The 16,490-nt window shown below is 45.4% G+C and overlaps 1 protein-coding gene across 1 annotated transcript in view; it reads right to left on the bottom strand.

The window, feature by feature from the left end:
- The window catches only part of csmd3b (CUB and Sushi multiple domains 3b), a 207,296-nt gene that overhangs the window by 22,612 nt on the left and 168,194 nt on the right, over positions 1-16,490 (bottom strand). The window contains exons 45-55 of the mRNA XM_019863576.1: positions 15,763-15,940; positions 12,409-12,554; positions 7,648-7,728; positions 7,225-7,338; positions 6,955-7,143; positions 6,647-6,793; positions 4,859-5,047; positions 4,305-4,490; positions 4,028-4,222; positions 3,748-3,921; positions 916-1,089 (exon numbers count right to left, since the gene is read on the bottom strand). Of these exons, the coding sequence (XP_019719135.1) occupies positions 916-1,089; positions 3,748-3,921; positions 4,028-4,222; positions 4,305-4,490; positions 4,859-5,047; positions 6,647-6,793; positions 6,955-7,143; positions 7,225-7,338; positions 7,648-7,728; positions 12,409-12,554; positions 15,763-15,940 (1,773 nt within the window). The remainder of the gene's footprint in view (positions 1-915; positions 1,090-3,747; positions 3,922-4,027; positions 4,223-4,304; positions 4,491-4,858; positions 5,048-6,646; positions 6,794-6,954; positions 7,144-7,224; positions 7,339-7,647; positions 7,729-12,408; positions 12,555-15,762; positions 15,941-16,490) is intronic.

The following is a 16,490-nucleotide window of genomic DNA, read 5'->3' as shown; positions in this document are numbered from 1 at the left end:
AGAGGACATGAGAGAATGGGATGTTTTTTTTTTTTAAATTAGGCAGAATCACAAGTGTGCGCGTCCAAATTTCACCTAATGCCATCAAACACGCACATGTGAATTTGTGTGTGCCACTAATCTTCCATACTGAAGGGATCATTTGCCTTGCAGAAACAAATTCAAAAAAACATGTTGCACTGAGAACAAATTCATTAAGTATTTCAAAAATCATATTTGCTTTTGGGTCAGCTCCCCCCAAAGTTGCAGCAGGGCTCACAAATTAAGGAAAAACACGGTGGCCCCGAGTCCTGCTGACGGGGAAACATAACTAACGTGTGCAACTCTATAAAAGCCACGGGAATGATTATTATTATTATTATTTTTTTTTTTATGTTCCAACCTATCCATTCATGACCTCTTCAAGTGGAAGAAACTTTCCAATTTCACTTCACACCAGTCCTAATATGAACATATGTACGTTTTACTGCAGATTACTTTGCGGACCTCAAAGTTTATGGCGTGCGGTTTGAGAACCACTACGGCGAACAGAGGATTCCTTTCACATCACAAGTCAACTAAGACTTTGGAGGCGAGAGCAGCAACCGGTTGATTTGAGTCTGTTTGCAGATCCAAGAGCGCGGCAAAAAAAAGGAAGTCGTTAGCACCAGTCAAATGCCTTCTATGACAAGAGTATGTATTTTGATTGTGTGGTGCAGTGAGTGCATCAAGCGCCGCATATGGATGTTCCTTAGTGAACAGATGGAACATAATGTGATAATGAAGCCTCTGCAGATGCGGCGTATGGTATACATAGTCGCGCGTTGTCTTAGGAGCTCGGTGGCAGTTTGGCTCAAAAGGTTGTCATGGAGACAGATCCTCCAAGGAGGTTGATGAGATTCATCATCATTTTTTTTTTTTTTTTTTTTTGCTTACGTATGCAGATGGGAAGCTGCCCAGACCACTGGTTGTCCTGGAGACAAATCCGAACTGAAGAGCCTATCAGTCGGAAGCCGGGAAGGCACTGGTACACCACTGTGTCGCGGTAACCGAAGTTCTCCCCGATCACTTGGCCGTTGACGATGCCCTCCGGGATGCCGCAGTGACCAGCTGCAGCACAGAAACAACACCATACACAAACACACATGCTGGGTAAAACCCAACTAAATTCAAGGCTTATTTGCCGTGACAGTCGGAATACGGCGATTCTAGGCTACTGCGGCTTTAGAACACAGGCGGCGGCGGGCCGACGGACCATTCATTAGTTCAAAGTCCCTGAGGTGATCCATCGAGACCTATGTTTGTAACATGGTAGTTTCTTGGTGACCCTAAGAATGAAAAAGAAGTACTCAAGTATGCCGTACCCACGGAAACAGAGTGGCTACCACGATGCAAATGTTTGAATCTGTATTCAAGACAGCTATTTCTACACTCTCACATTCGATGCAACTTTTAACCTGACATCGGGATTTTGGCCTGTTTGACTGACGCTTCTCCTCTGTTCCTCCACTTCTCGTTATCGTCCTCCGATAAAACTTCAAAAGTCGGCAAATTTGCAGGTCGACTTCCATGCCCCCATCCTGTATCCACGCCAGACAAACATAACAGCAGGCTAGCTTAGATGGCCAGGACGAAATTGGGTTTGCATCATATGTTTTTGCTCGTCACATTGCACATCACTCATCTGCAGTATGTGGTCACGACTTGAACAGGTGGAGTACAGGTCGCAAACCAAACAGAGTCAAAGATTGGGATAGGCGATATAGAAAACGGATGAATGGATGACGAAAGCAGCTCCCGATTGGTTGGTTTTAGAAGCCGTTGCCTTTCGGCACAATCGAATATCAAAGAGAGCAAAAGAACCCTTCTGCCTTCGCAAACTATTTGGGAATCCGCGAAAAACCTCAATTATTTAGCAGTTTAAAAAGGCTCAGATGGTCAATTGGCCCGCAAGCACTTCTACAGATGCACGGCGGTTCTTTGTGTTGTTTCCAGGAGAAGAAGAAAAAAAAAGGGAGGCACACATGTTCTTTTGAAGATGGGTTGCCTAATTGGATTGGGATTCTTGTCCTTTTCAACTCGCGCGCTCCGACTTGATTCGCTCAGTTGCACGCAAGGCGGCTAATGAAAGGCGATGAAACGCATTGTTTACAAAAGGGTTCTCACAAGTCAGATTCGATGATTGCGACATGTCAATTTGGCTGGTTGGGATTATTTGACATTTGTTGGGTCTGATCATAAATTCTTTTTGATTGTGATTAAACACGAGGGCACTGGGTGGGGTGGGGGGGGCTAAACTGACTGGATGTCAAAGCGGGTGAGCAATTTGAAAAATTTCAGGAAAAGTTGAACAAGGTGTAACTCGCTGCCACCGGGAGTCCGAAATATGAAGCACGCCATCAAAACAAACGCTTTGCCGTTCCCAACATTTTGATGCCGCACACACGCTACAACACTCGAGAGCCGTCGAGACACTAGCTTGAGTGTTACTGTAGAGCGCCAGCAACTCATGTCGTTATGAGTAAACATTTCCCATTATTTTGCTTGGGAATTCACAAATTGGTACGAGCACCCCGCAGGGGAAGGTGTGGATTTACAACGAATGTCTCGTGTGTTTTGATCATGAAATATCAGGAACGCCTTGACAAATTAGGGGGAAATGGCGCCTTGCAACACTCCAGAGCACACAAAGAGGAACCGTATCGTATATTGTATTACAGCTAGCTACCAGTATAGAATTTCCTTTTATTCAGCCTAAACGGTGGTGTGCTGACCCCACCGGGGGGTGAGTGAGATGGAAAGTGTCATGTCAGTTTGCCACAATAACAACGAATTTGTCATATGATTTGATCATAATTAAAAATGAGAGGGCGGCCCCCCACCCTCCTGCCCTTTCATATTTAATCATGATCAAAACACATGAAAAATTATTTGCACCAGTTCTGTCGGCACATCTAAGGCGGTGCGCAGTTTTGAAAAATCTGGGAAAAATTGCATCTGCAACAAAGAGGCCCGAACTGAAATGAATATTAAAGCTCATAAAGTTATGACTAATTAGCATTTCCAAACTGTGATGCGTGCACATCTTCGGGGTTGTGTGAAATTAAAAATGTAATCGCAGTTTGATGTAATAACAAATCATTCGTAATGTGTTTTGATCATGATTAAACACCAGAGGGCTGGGACGGCAGCAAAAACGTCAAAAAAGGGGGGGGAGGGGGGAGTTCTCCTCGTTGCAACACTGGAATGCCACAAAGTTTCTGGAATATTCTTCGAAAGTCATGAGAAGTCAGGCAAACGTCAACTTGCCTTGAACACGGCCTAATCTGAAAATAAATATTAGATGCAGAGTCAAATCACGTAAAACACTTTCAAGTGGTATTTTCTTTCTCCCCTTCGCCTCTTGGAGTAGCTGGAACGAGCGAAAACCACCAAGGACAAGGGAGCGCTTTCCTTCGAGGAAAATTCAATTTCTTTTTTTCTTTGCATTGATCTTCAGCGAAGTCTGTTTCGGAGAAAGAAAAAAAAACCTGGTGTTGAATTTAAATGCTGTTTATGTGGCACCGAACAGCTCTTGGGTGCTATAACATCTGTCAGTGCCTGGCTTTTATTTTGAAGGTGGAGGGTGGGGTTCCCCCAGGGGGTCATCTCAGCTACTTTTAATACCTGTCTTCATTTGACAGTCAAGAAACATCCAGCTTTCTCTCAAACGGGAGAGCCTTCTCTCCTTGTGAAGTGATGCGCTAATTAGCGTTTACATCCACGTACCTAAACAGCGCGACTCGGTTCCGCTCCAAAGCCCCGATGACAGGCACTCCCTGACGGCCGAGCCCACCAGCATGAAACCGGCATCGCAAGCGAAGATGGCCGTCGCCCCGAAGGTCGTCTGTGTGCCGATCTTCTTGCCGCTGGGCGGGGACGGCAGCTCGCCGCAGGAGATGACTGACAAAGACGGGGCGCGGAAATAAGCAATCGCGACAGGAAAAAAGTTTTCTGGGGTGACTCAAAACACCACCGCAACCGCAAAACCTAAAACATATTGACTCACTCTGACAGTGCGGCCTCTCATTCTTCCAGCTCCACACGCCATTGGGGAGGCACTGGATGTGAGCGGGTCCTAAGCGGTAGTAGCCTGGGTCGCAGGTGAACACGATGCGGGTCCTGTACTCGTAGTGCGAGCCGTTCACGATCCTCCAGCGGCCGTGCTCCAGGGAGAAGGAGCCGATGCTGGGGCACACCACCACTACAGAACGGAGAGAAAGTCATGAACGAAAGTATGGTGACAAACGACGGTTCCGCCAAGAGGGGTTTTCCGTTGCACCGACCTGAGCACCGCGGGATCTTGTTGTGGTTGCTCCACGTCCCGTCGGGCTGGCAGATGGCGGACGTCAGTTCTTTGCTGGAGAGCCTGTAGCCGTCGCTGCAGAAGTAGGAGACGCGCGTTCCCACCGAGTAGTCGGCTGTTACCACGCCGCCGTTTGCCGGCGCCTTGGGGGCTCCGCACGAGACAGCTTGGGGAGGACAGAAAGACGAGCGCACGTACACACAGTGGTTCAAATGTGGACTTAATGCATCGTTGATGTCTTTCAAGCATGCCGGTTTGATGTCTTCTTTTTGCTTGGCTAAAAACAGATGGCACAGGACGACGAGAGTGAGTGAGTGTGTGCATCCGGCTCTCAGATCACTTCAACTGAGCTCTGCTACTCATGTACAGTGCATGTGAATCAAAATCAAAGTTTGTTTCTTCGTTGTCGAAAAATTTTTTTTTTTGTATTTCAACCATTTTCTTAGTATTTAATTTGTCATCATTTGAATTGAATCAAGTCCTGGTCCTGTACTGTTTTAATTCATAATAACAATAATTTTCCCTCGCACACACCTTGGCAGGCGGGGACCGGCGAGTCCCAGGCATGGTGACCGAGCGGCGTGCGGCGGCAGGTGGCCGTGGCGTTGCCGACCAGGCGGTGTCCGCGGTCGCATGCCCAGCGTACCACGCTGTTGACGTGGCCGCCCGTCTGCGACGAGATGGAGCCATGCAGCGGCGAGTCCGGCGTGGAGCAGTACAGTGCTGCACGGAACAATTCCAAAAAAGGGACGAGTTGACGTCACGTGATGAGAACGACTTGCAGGGAAGCAGTTACTTCGAGACACTGTCAGCGGCTGTTAACAACCTCGAAGCTTATCATCATTAACACCGTAAAAACTCTGCAATGACATGAAGAGACTAATTGTGTCGAAGACTTTCACGTGGACCATCAGCTCTTTGCTGGCCCGGTTTGATCATGTTGTACTTTTAAATAAGTCCCTTTGGGGTTTGTTGAACAGGAGTTTTATTTTCATGTACTTTATCAGGTGTAGTGGAGCTAAACAACTCGGTGCTAATCAGCATGTTTTTGTCACGTGCCAGTTGTTGGCAATTAAAACTTCACCTCAGTGACTGTGTGCTTTCGAACCTAAACGAGATATTCGTATTCTATCAGCTTTGAAGCTTGCTCAGAGGCAGCTAACTTCATAAACAGATCGAGACGATAGTGGGAAAATAATTAAAGGGCGGGATTTCAAGTCCCTCTGCAGGTTGCATAGCCTGAAGTCTGCTGGAGGGCAGCTTACTTGTATTTGGAGAGAAGTTCACTCACTCACACAAACACCTGAACACAACAGTAAGCTCAACCCGAACTAAGAACCCGAACCAAAACCAAAACAAACAACCCCAACTGAAACCCTGTCAAATAAATTCAGATTTGTTTCTAAATACATGACATTTGTGTGAAAATGACTGCTGAAAAGTGCCACTCAACTGTAGCTAAATACCATGAAGCTTTTTTCAATTTTTCACAGATTTTTTTTGGGGGGGGGGGGGGCTTAAAGCAGAGACCCAGTGCACTTGGGTCTCGGCACGAGTTGTCCTTGCCGTGCTATTTCAGAACTTGAGCGGCATTGTTTGCATCAGCAGTTCTCCAGTCCAATGGTGACGTGCAGTGAGCTAGCTCACTAGCTCGCTCTGCTAACACCCCAAAAAAGCATCTTCCCTTTGGACAGTCCGCTGGTGTGGCCGCTTTATAGGTCCAAGTATATATATTTTTTATGATCCAACTATTTCAGTTCAAACTCATTCTGCTCTGCTGTACTGCAAGAGTTACCAAGTGGGGACGTCACAAACATCTGCTCCAACTCTCCTTCATCACCAACAAGAGCATGAACTGAAAGGTCAGAGGAACTAACCAGGTCTTAGTATCATCATTCTCCCCTTCACTGTCAAAAAAATCCTTGAATAAAATCCCATTACATGAGAAAAGGGTCCTCAGCGGACAAAACATTCGAGTCCAACTGTCTAAAAAAAAGTGGCGCCATCTGTGCTCCGCGGGATGCGCTTGGACAGAGAGCGGACCTTACACAGTGCATTCAACTGCTTGAGAGGCGGTCAGAAGTGAGGCTAATGTGCTCAAGTTATTTTTAATAGTCATATTCTGCGTTTTTTTGTGTAGTGTTCCCTCACAAATTTGACTAATGTGACAGTAAAAATTTTTTCGGGAGCCATTTTACAGCCCTGATCTTCGCTTTGGGAACCGGTCGTCCTTCTGTCTGCCTCTCCGATAATATTCCATGCAACGTGATAATGCTAATTAGTAGTAAAAATAAAAGTTGGGATACATACTTTGGTACTCACCAACATAGCGAATTCTGAAGCCTCTCTTGTTGGTGCCATGGTCCGACGACCAGCGCACCAAGAACTGGTGCCCAGAGGTGGTGATGTTGAAGGGCGTCGGTAGGTCACCGCTCAGCGTGGCCAACGTCGGGTCGTTGGCGGATGGACCTGAGGTGTGGAAGACGGACGGGAAGGGGCTTGATAAACTTTGGGTGATGGGGTAATGTAAAATACACTCATCGTTCTTTTCAGCGATGGCTGTGCGGTAAGACTTTCGTTCATATAATGTAGAGTAAAAGCAATGCAAACTTTTTTTTTTTTTTTTTTACCATCAAAAATTTCCAACACGTCAAACTCTCTCTCCGTGTGAAAGCTTTCAAAGGTGATGGTGACGTTGTAGCCCTTCTCCACGCTGATGCTCCACGAGCACATCTGCAGATTGGGATAGCTTTCGGGCCAACCGGGACTCAGGATGACACCCGACGAGTCGTATCGCACGTCGTGAGCGGGGCACAGAACTGAAGACGAAAGAAAAAGAGCATTTTTGATTGAAATCTTCTCATAGGTATGGCACGGTGTTGAACATTCCAAGGAGGGACCTTGGCACGTCGGCGGCGGCGCGTCCATCTGGAGCCGCTCTCCCAGGCGGCAGGTGAGAATATCGCTGCCGACCAATGAGAATCCAGGATGGCACCTGTACCTGATGATGTCACCTAAAAGCAAGTAGGATGCAAGGTTAAGGTGATGGACAAGGAGGCGATGGCCTGAGGTACATTTCCCTTTTTTCAATAATACTTGTTGAATACCTCCCCAATGGAAACTGAGCATTGTTCTCTTTGATTTTCAGATTTTTCGGATACAAGTTGTGATTGCGCACTGCTAAGGCACGGCGAGTTATTTGTTCGTGTCCTTTGAAAATAAATTGTCTTCCGTGGTCTTCAGAGTGTCTCATTTGCAGCACGCCATCAAAGTGACATGTCTGGAGGCGGGGGGGGGGGCGGACGGACAGGCGGACGACTCACCTATCTCCAACTCGCCGTCCTCCATCAGCATGTCAGCATTGGGCACCTCCGGAGGGGGCTGGCAGACCCTTAATTGGTAGGCTGGAAGATGGATGACACACAGGGCCGAAAGAGGGAGCAGCAGAGGAAAACGTATGAATGTAAAAGGCACTGCAGAGGTTAAAATGCACCATTTATTTTGCTTTATGCTTTACTTAACCCTCCGATTGAACTCCCTATTGCGCGTGCGGTTAGGTCAGCAAAGAAGCCGGAGTGGCCACACAAATACATTGCTTGTCTTGAATCATAAAAAGCAACAGCCACCGGGCTGAGAGGCTGCAATCAATACGACTGCAAGACCATAGATCACTTAGTAACCCGGCGAGCGAGTGGCCCAGAGAGAAAATACAGAAAGGGAGAGCGCTGAGGGCTTTAAGTCAGGATGAAATTGACGATGAAAATAAAACCTTCCAATAAGTATCTGCTGCTCTTGTGCGTATCTGAAGACTGCATTTTTTTTAAATGAATGCCCTGTGTGTGTGTGTGCGTGTGTGTGCGCGTGTGTGTGTGTGTGTGTGTGTGTGTGTGTGTGTGTGCGTGCGTGTGTGTGCGCGCGTGTGCACGAGACCCCGAAGAGAAGCAATTGATCTCACTGATCTCAAAAGCATTTTCATAGCTTCTTTGTTGTCTTGAACTGTCCTTGGAGAGCGAAGCGTTTTCACGTTTTTAAGGCGAGTCATCAAACTTCGCCGCCCTGCTCTGCCCACACGCGATGGTGAAAAGTAGAACGATGAGCAATTCTGCGTCGCTCGTCTGTCTTGTGTACGTGGTTTGACATTTCATAGCAGTCAAACCAAATCTCTTTTTGGCTATTGTCTGGTGTCTTTCAAAAATTAACTAATTTTTGAAAGACACCAGACAATAGCCAAACTGTCTCTAAAACGTCTGCTTCAAAATGGTGTATTTTGTGTTTCTTTTCATGCCTGGGCTCTTTTTTGTTGATTTTTGTGGGTCTCCACGTGAGGGACACGTCTCAAAATGTCATGATGCCAAGTTATATTGTCTTTGGTGCCGAAAATTTGGTAGCAGTCAGACAATCTCGAGGTCAAGGTAATGTCTCCTCCCTTTTAGTTTAGTCTTAAGGTAGTGATAGTCATGACGGTTATAGTTCATGTTACCGAGTGAAACAGGAATCAGGGGTTAAAAATTTGATAACAGGTGGAACAAAAATCTAGGACAAGTTCACCTATGAAGGATCCTTAAAAATGGGCAATCGTATACCAATATGACTGCTTCAAACAAAAATGGCAGTTTTCCAATGTTCGGACATGGCCTACGGCGATTTGCTTTTTGGTCTGCTCATGATTGACACGTCGACCAGAAGTCAAGCTGGTTGTAGGAGGTGAATTCTCAAGAATGTCGCTATCAATCACATTTTAGAGACAAAATTAAAACTTTCCAGTCTCTGGTTAAACAATAAGGCACAGCTGCACAATTTGTACTACACATAAATTAAGTGGAGCTTCACTTTTTTTGTGTACATAACGCTAACAAGCAGTGTCCTATTTTTCAACCATCTGCAAGCTACTACAGTACACAACCACACACACAAAAAAACAATCCCTCTAAACCCTCCAACAGATGGGACTTTTTCTCGACAGTCACAACCTACCAAGATGATTCATTATGAGTCTGACATCTGTATAAAACAGTGTCGAAAAAAAAACCCACACTTGCATGGAGGAGCAATCACCACAAACCTCTGGAAATTGCTGTGAGGAGAGGACAGGAGATCATCATGTATATGTATGAGAGAGAGAGAGAAGGAGAGGGTGGATATGTGTGTGTGCGTGTGTGTGTGTGTGTGTGTGTGTGTGTGTGTGTGTGCGTGTGCGTGAAAACAATGCTGTGAAGGTTAAACAAAGTCAGGAAAGTCACGAGAAATGATTGTGTCTAATTAAAAATTCCACCCCGAAAGGCATCTTTTGAGGAGGAAGAAAAAAAAAAAAACAAAACAAAACAAAAAAAAAAAACGACATCATATTTATCTCAGAGATGAATGTAATGGAATTCAAGAGAGCAACTATAAGCTTTAAAATGATGTTCAATGTGGTCCACAAGCTACAAGACCATCGCGCCATAATGCTGCTGTAGTAGTATTGTGCACTCTTAAGGCCCGGCTTTTTGCCTCAACGGGTAGCCAAGGATATGACAAGTAGACATACGAAGAGAGGTGCAATGTTTGGGCAAGAATTTCAAATGTATGAATGTGCTGGATTTACTGTAGCGACTTGGCAAGAGCCAGAAAAATCAACAGCTAGCTAGCTAGCTAGCTGTTGATTTATTTAGCTAGCTAGCTAAATAAATAAATAAATGAATAAATAATTTTGATTTGGGCAGAACCATAAGAAGGAAGATGTAACTCTACTCGTTGTCTGTTTAATGTGGAGTCAAGGATATGGACATGCAAATAACAAAATCCCAGTTTGTTTGGTGAACTTTTTGAATGACGGGAAAAAAAATAAATAAGCAGCTCAAAGAGAAGTCAAGGACATGAGCAAATATGCAACAAAAGAAGAGTTGTGCTTGGGGACCATTTTGATTGCCAGAAAAAAGCCATACGTGGTGGCGAGTTGTGCCGCCATTTTAGTAACTTTTTGGATTCATAGTACGTGTCAGAGTCTTCATGGGCAATCACTCGAAACGAGCAGGACTGTCCTCGAGTTGGTGGCTCTGTTAATCTGCAGGTTTTAAGTTGGATGAGCCTTGTCCATGCCAGTCGGCGGTTGCCGTGGTTTTTGAAGTTTGAGTTTGCGGAGTATTTTTGGTGCCGGAGCTCTCTTTCCTCTTGTTTATCTTCCCAGCGCATCAGGAGTATCTTGCAGAGACACAGATTGCTGATACCACTCCAACGAGTGCTTAATAGACCATAAGTTTGGTCTTGGTTTCGTTGTCATGATTCTCAAAAATGTCCATTCGTAACCCTAGCAAAAGTGGCACTGATGCGGTGCTGAATTTCGACATCAATGACAGCTCTTGAGCAGAGAAGACTGCTACGGTAGATTTTCTTGTGCGTTGTCGTCCACATAGAGGGTGTCGAGAGCTGGTTGGTTGGGAATCTGAGCTTTCTTGATGTTGATGTCAAGCCCCCAGGAGCAGGTGGGTTCTGACAAAAACATTCATGACATTTTGAAGGTTGGCTTCAAAGGGAGCAACTCGCGTGTTGCCATCCGAACGTTGGCGCTCCGTGATACGGGATGTGAGCGCCTTGCTTTTTTGTTCTGAAAGTATTCATATTGAAGAGCCGACCGTCAATCCTGAGTTAGTCTCCCTCAGGCAGGTTGGGGCTGTTCAGGTTGAGGACCATGGTGATGAAAACGGCGGACAGAGTTGGTGCAATAACGCAGGCCCGCTTGAGAGCAGTCTCGCCTTTGAAAAAGGGCTGCGGGATTTTTGAGTCTACTTTTACTTGAATATTCGTGGTAAGAAGAAACATCTTTTACTCCTTCCCACTGAGCTACGCTACACTCTCTACTTTTATTCTTGTGTCCATGATTTGGTTTGGCAGAGAGACTTTCACCTCAGGTGATGTCACATGACTCTTTTCACCAACCCAAGGCAACAATTGGTGACGCTCGACTTCAATTTCACCAATCAAACGGGAGCCAGGTGGTCACATGACCCGGCATGAAAAGTTTCCAGGCTCACACAGAAGCAAAGTGACTAATTACATGAAGCGCTGCAGAAAGAACAGAGTGTGCCTCACAGTCAAAAGAGGCAAAACACCCCGAGCACCACACTCAATATGTTGACTTTTCAGATTAAGGAAAAAAAAAACAAAACAAAACAGCTATTGTACATCACGCACACCGAGGCCTCACAAATTGTCAGTCAAGGATGTAGCAACTCAAACAACAATTGTTTGAGAACATGTCGACTGTCGGGGGTTGATGAATTATAATTACAGAACCAATGTTGTGCCGAAATGGGAAGTCACAGCCATTGTCTACCCTTATATAGAGAACTTTCAGAAGAATGTGGTTTTATTGAGTTGACAACCGCATTGTGAATCAATAGATCTAGAAAAAAAAATAAATCATGATTTACAAGTGATTTAAACCCATCTAGTTTAATGCCTAAAAGGGTTGTCTTAAATGACTACCCCTTGAAGCAATTAAGTCAAATATAATCACATGGGAGGGTTGATTTTTAAGACTGGTATGATGAAGCAATTCAGAATTACACATCTTGTTTGTTGGACATTTTTGACTCAATGGAAAATACGGACTTGGGAACAATCAGAAGAAAGGACAGTGCAAAAATTTCAGTCCAAGCAACGGTAGTGCTCTGCCCAAAGAGGCTGTGGTGGACATTGCGAGTAGAAATGCGGAGACGGAAGCAACATTTGTTTGAGGAACATTTCGAGTGCAAGAAGTAAGTCAAAGTAATGGCTGCCCAACTCGTTTTCGACTTTAATGAGTCGTAAAGGATATTATAAGTCTATACACAGTATGCGTGGAGGAGTAAGGCAAAGTTTGCTGCCACACAGACGCTCTGCGGTTACAAAAACAATTCATTTCCCTTCTTGGCAACAACGAGCAAACGACGCAAAGGAACACCGACCCAACCGGGTTTCGATCCACTCTAACTTTAAATTGTTCTTTGTGGAGCCATGCTTCAACCCTCTCAGGCACAACGGCCAGTGACCTAACGAGGATGAAGCTGAATAATCCACAACATCAAAACAGATCGCAGTCATCGACCGACAACGTCGTCGCTTACCGTGGTAGCTCAAAACAAAGAAGCCAGCTCCGGAGAAGTCCGAGTGGAATTTGATGAGGATGATGTTGGAGGTGGAGTAGACCGACTCCAGTGCCGTGTTGCCGCTGAATTGGCCAATCTGAGGAGACGATTGATCCGGACCATCCCTGCAGTGAACACAGAAAAATAAGTTACGATTTGCTCCGCAACGTCGTCATAAAGCGTTGGGGGAAGAGGACACCCGCGTTAAGTTATTGCCCTCATTAAGTGGTCATTTGTTGTCAGGAAATAGGCAAGACACGAGAGTAGAAGAGGTTTGATGATATTTACGAGATAAAAGCTGGAAAGTGCTCCACCGCCTCGAAAGATACAGGCAAAGTGCCCTTGTGAGGATGCCGCCAAAAAACACACGCGAGGACTAAGTTCACGGACATTGTACTGTTGTTCTCCGACGGCATTTTGTTTCGTCAAAATGTCGCATTGGCAGTTACTGAATGCTCACTTCCAAATACAAACCCGCTTGGAAGTGAGCATTTTTTTTTTTTTTTGGTCAATGGAACATGACTCCTTGGAAATTGTGCCTCAACCGAAATATTTTTTTTTCTCCTTCTATTTCAGGCTCTGGCTAAAACTATGGTGATGTGTAAAATATTAGTAATGATTTTGTGTTGCTGGTTCAAGTTTGTAAGAAGTGACCCCCCCCCCCCTCATCGCTTACTCACGAGCCGATGCATGAAGTCGGTGTTGACTTTATGGTCAACTGTTTGATTTAGAAGCATCGCCATTTGAACCGTCAAAAATGCACGTAAAATAACTGCAAATAATCATGTGATGCTACAAATAAATGCAGTGGTTTTGGAATGCGAAAATAAAAAAACAGCCCGCAACAGAAATTTCCCTCAACACAAAATTGGGTGGACATGGCTATCATAAAAGGACACACGAAAAACTCCCATCCCTCAAATGTTGGTGGGATGCACCATTTTGGTCCTAAAATTAAAATGCCATCGGTGTGTCGGGACGTCATTTTCCAGTGCAGCGTCAGTTAGCATACAGGAAGTCATCTGTCAACCCCCAGGCCCTCTGCGGAACACAACAAGCACCTGCCGACGAGCCGCGCGGACGAAATTGACTAAAACAGCGCGCAGTGTCCGTGATTTAAAAAGCGTCATCATGACATCCCACTTCCCTCTGCTATTTGAGCCACTCTGGATCCGTCTAATTACATGTGACGAGGTTTCGGGGAAGAGGCGCCATCGGTTCCCCTTTGATCCACATTAAGAATGCGGGAGACGTCTCAACCGGCCTGCGGATGCAGACCGTGAAGCGAGGACTCAGCAAATATGATCGCTCCCTGTATGAGACCAATTAACAGAGAAATTCAACGGCTGGCATCTGGCTCGCTACCTGAGGAGGGCCGCTGCGCAAATGGCACTCCCCCCACGCTGACGGCACTCCCCGCCGAGAGACAGTTTTGCCGCGGCGGGCGTGATGATGCGAGTGTCAGCGCCTTTCCCTTGATGTGATTTCAGCAATTGGTTCACACGTATGCAATTTCGCTCAGCTAAACACTCACGGAAAGACGGCATGGCTAATTTAATTACAGGGCAGCGCGGGATACAAGTCAAACATTTTCAAAAGATTTTTTTTTTGAATTTGGGATGTGCACTCGCGGCCAGGTGGGTCCAGTGGTTAGCGCGTCGACCCCACAGAGCAGAGGTACCGGGTTCGATTCCAGCTCCAGCCTCCCTGTGTGGAGTTTGCATGTTCTCCCGGGGCCTGCGTGGGTTTTCTCCGGGTACTCCGGTTTCCTCCCACGTTCTAAAAACATGCATGGCAGGCTGATTGAACACTCTAAATTGTCGCTAGGTCTGAGCGTGAGCGAGGATGGTTGTTCGTCTCTGTGTGCCCTGCGATTGGCTGGCGACCGGTTCAGGGTGTCCCCCGCCTACTGCCCGAATGACGGCTGGGATAGGCTCCAGCACCCCCCGCGAACCTTGTGAGGACAAGCGGATCGGAAAATGAATGAATGAATGAAAAGGATGTCCGCTCATGTCACAAAGTTTGGCATAGTGGGCGTTCTGGGTGAATTTAGTTTGGTGAAGCAAGTGGCCACTGAGTTTAGAGCGCCACAGTGTCATCAGCAGATTGCAATAGAGCTACCGAGAGTCAGTGAAAGGCATAAAAGTGGATATCCTCAGGAAACAAAAAACAAAACAAACGCGTTAGGGATTTGGCTTTTCCACTTCTGCTACAGTACAAGATTGATAGTCGTCTTGTTTAAACCTGCACAACTTTTCTGGGATCGTCAGTCTTGTTTATGGCCTGGTTTTGAGTTGCACAGCTCAGATCAAGATTCGGGGCTAAATTTATGGGTCGTCTTGTTTTAAGGTGTGCGGCTTTGGTGGGATTTGAGGATGTGGTCTCAAGTGTTCTTTCGAGCTGTGCCGCTTTGTGCGATTTATCTTGTTTTAATGTTGCACAACTTTTGTTGGGATTATGGTGGCCACACTCAAACTTTTGACATTTGTGGATGATGTGCAATTCTTTATTCGGGATGGGGGAAGTCGTCTGAGCTTTATGGCAGTCTTACTTTCAAGCTGGGCATCTTTTAAGGGATGCATGGCAGTCTTGTTTTAACCTGTGCAGCTTTTGTGTGATTTGCAGTCGGCTCACTTCAAGATGAAAAACGTACAGAAGATTTATGGTCATGGTATTCGCCATTGTTGTGGAATTTATGGTTGTCTCAAGTTCAGTTACACAATCTGAGATTAACGGTACCGGTAGTTACAGTCAGATTTGAATTTCTGACATTTTTCTGAGCTTGTAGGAAGTCGTGTTTTGAAATGCATTTGGGTTTTTTTGGCGGGGAGATTTCTGAGATAGTTTAGAGATTTATGTTCGTCTCACTTTAGGCTGGGCATTTCTCGTGGCATGTGCGGTCGTTTCATTTTAAACTATGCAGCTTTTGTGAGATTTACAGTAGTCTGACATTAAGATGGATGACTTTTGGAGGACGTCACAGTTGTCATATTGAAGCTGTGCAACGCTCTTGCAATTTATGCTTGTCTTGTTTTACGTGTACTTTGGAAAGATTTATGGTCGCAGTGTCTTTTGTGGAAGGTGCGCGAGTCTTATTTTACTGGATTCTTACTTTGAGATGTATCACTTTTGCAAGATTTATGGTCGTCTATTTTTTTTTTCAGCTTTGTAACATTTCTGAGATTTATGGTTGTCGTACTTTAAGATGAAAACAGATCAGCAGAAAAAAAAAAGCCATTTGGTGATGTTTCGGAACTGGACCTCTTTAAAGTTGAAGTTACGCCACAAAAAGCGCAAATAGCTGCGATGACACTATGGGGAAGGGCGACCTACCACACGGTGATGTAGTCATAAATGGGCTCCGTGCTCAGAACTGTGAAGTTGATGTAGATCCCGTGTCCGGGTGGGACCCTCACGCTCCACACGCAGTCCTGGAAGTTGGGGTATTCCTCAGGGTGACCGGGAGAGTAAATAGTTCCATTTAGTGAGGTGATGTTTCCACCACAAAGAGCTGTTAAGGAATGATAATAGCAAACATTACGCACATTTTTAGTGTTATGACCACTGGGCAATACGCTTTACTAAACTTTTTAAGCCACGCGGCGCCTTCAACCTCATCAACGTTTGTATTTATTTCCATTTTTTTTGCAGCTCCCCAATGGTGTTTAGCTGGATTATTGGTGTTGTTTTACCACCCCAAGAGGGAATAATCCACATTAAGGGACATACAGTAAAACCAGAAGTCCTCAAAATTGCCACTCGAACGGTACTTGGATAAAAGTCCTAATAAAATAAGACTATAATAGCTTAGAGATATGATTCTTCCTCTGCAATTAACTGCAGTGGTATCACAACACTCCTTTTAGTGCCTTTCCTAATAAATCTTTTTTTTTTTTTTTTTTTTTTGTAATGCTACAGGTCACACGTGCTCCCTCTAATTGCATTTGCCGTTATTTCCGCTTTTATTGCGGCACTTTTCCATATCAAACAGTCCAAATAAAAATTGCATTTGTCGGGTTCTGAATGGGAGCCGCTGTGCATATCAAACAGGTAGCGCTGCA

This window comes from Hippocampus comes, unplaced genomic scaffold, assembly GCF_001891065.2.
Source record: "Hippocampus comes isolate QL1 unplaced genomic scaffold, H_comes_QL1_v1.1 scaffold91, whole genome shotgun sequence".
Taxonomy (NCBI): Eukaryota; Metazoa; Chordata; class Actinopteri; order Syngnathiformes; family Syngnathidae; genus Hippocampus; species Hippocampus comes.
Note: the sequence above shows the minus strand (reverse complement) of the source record. Positions and strands in the feature narration are given on the sequence as shown.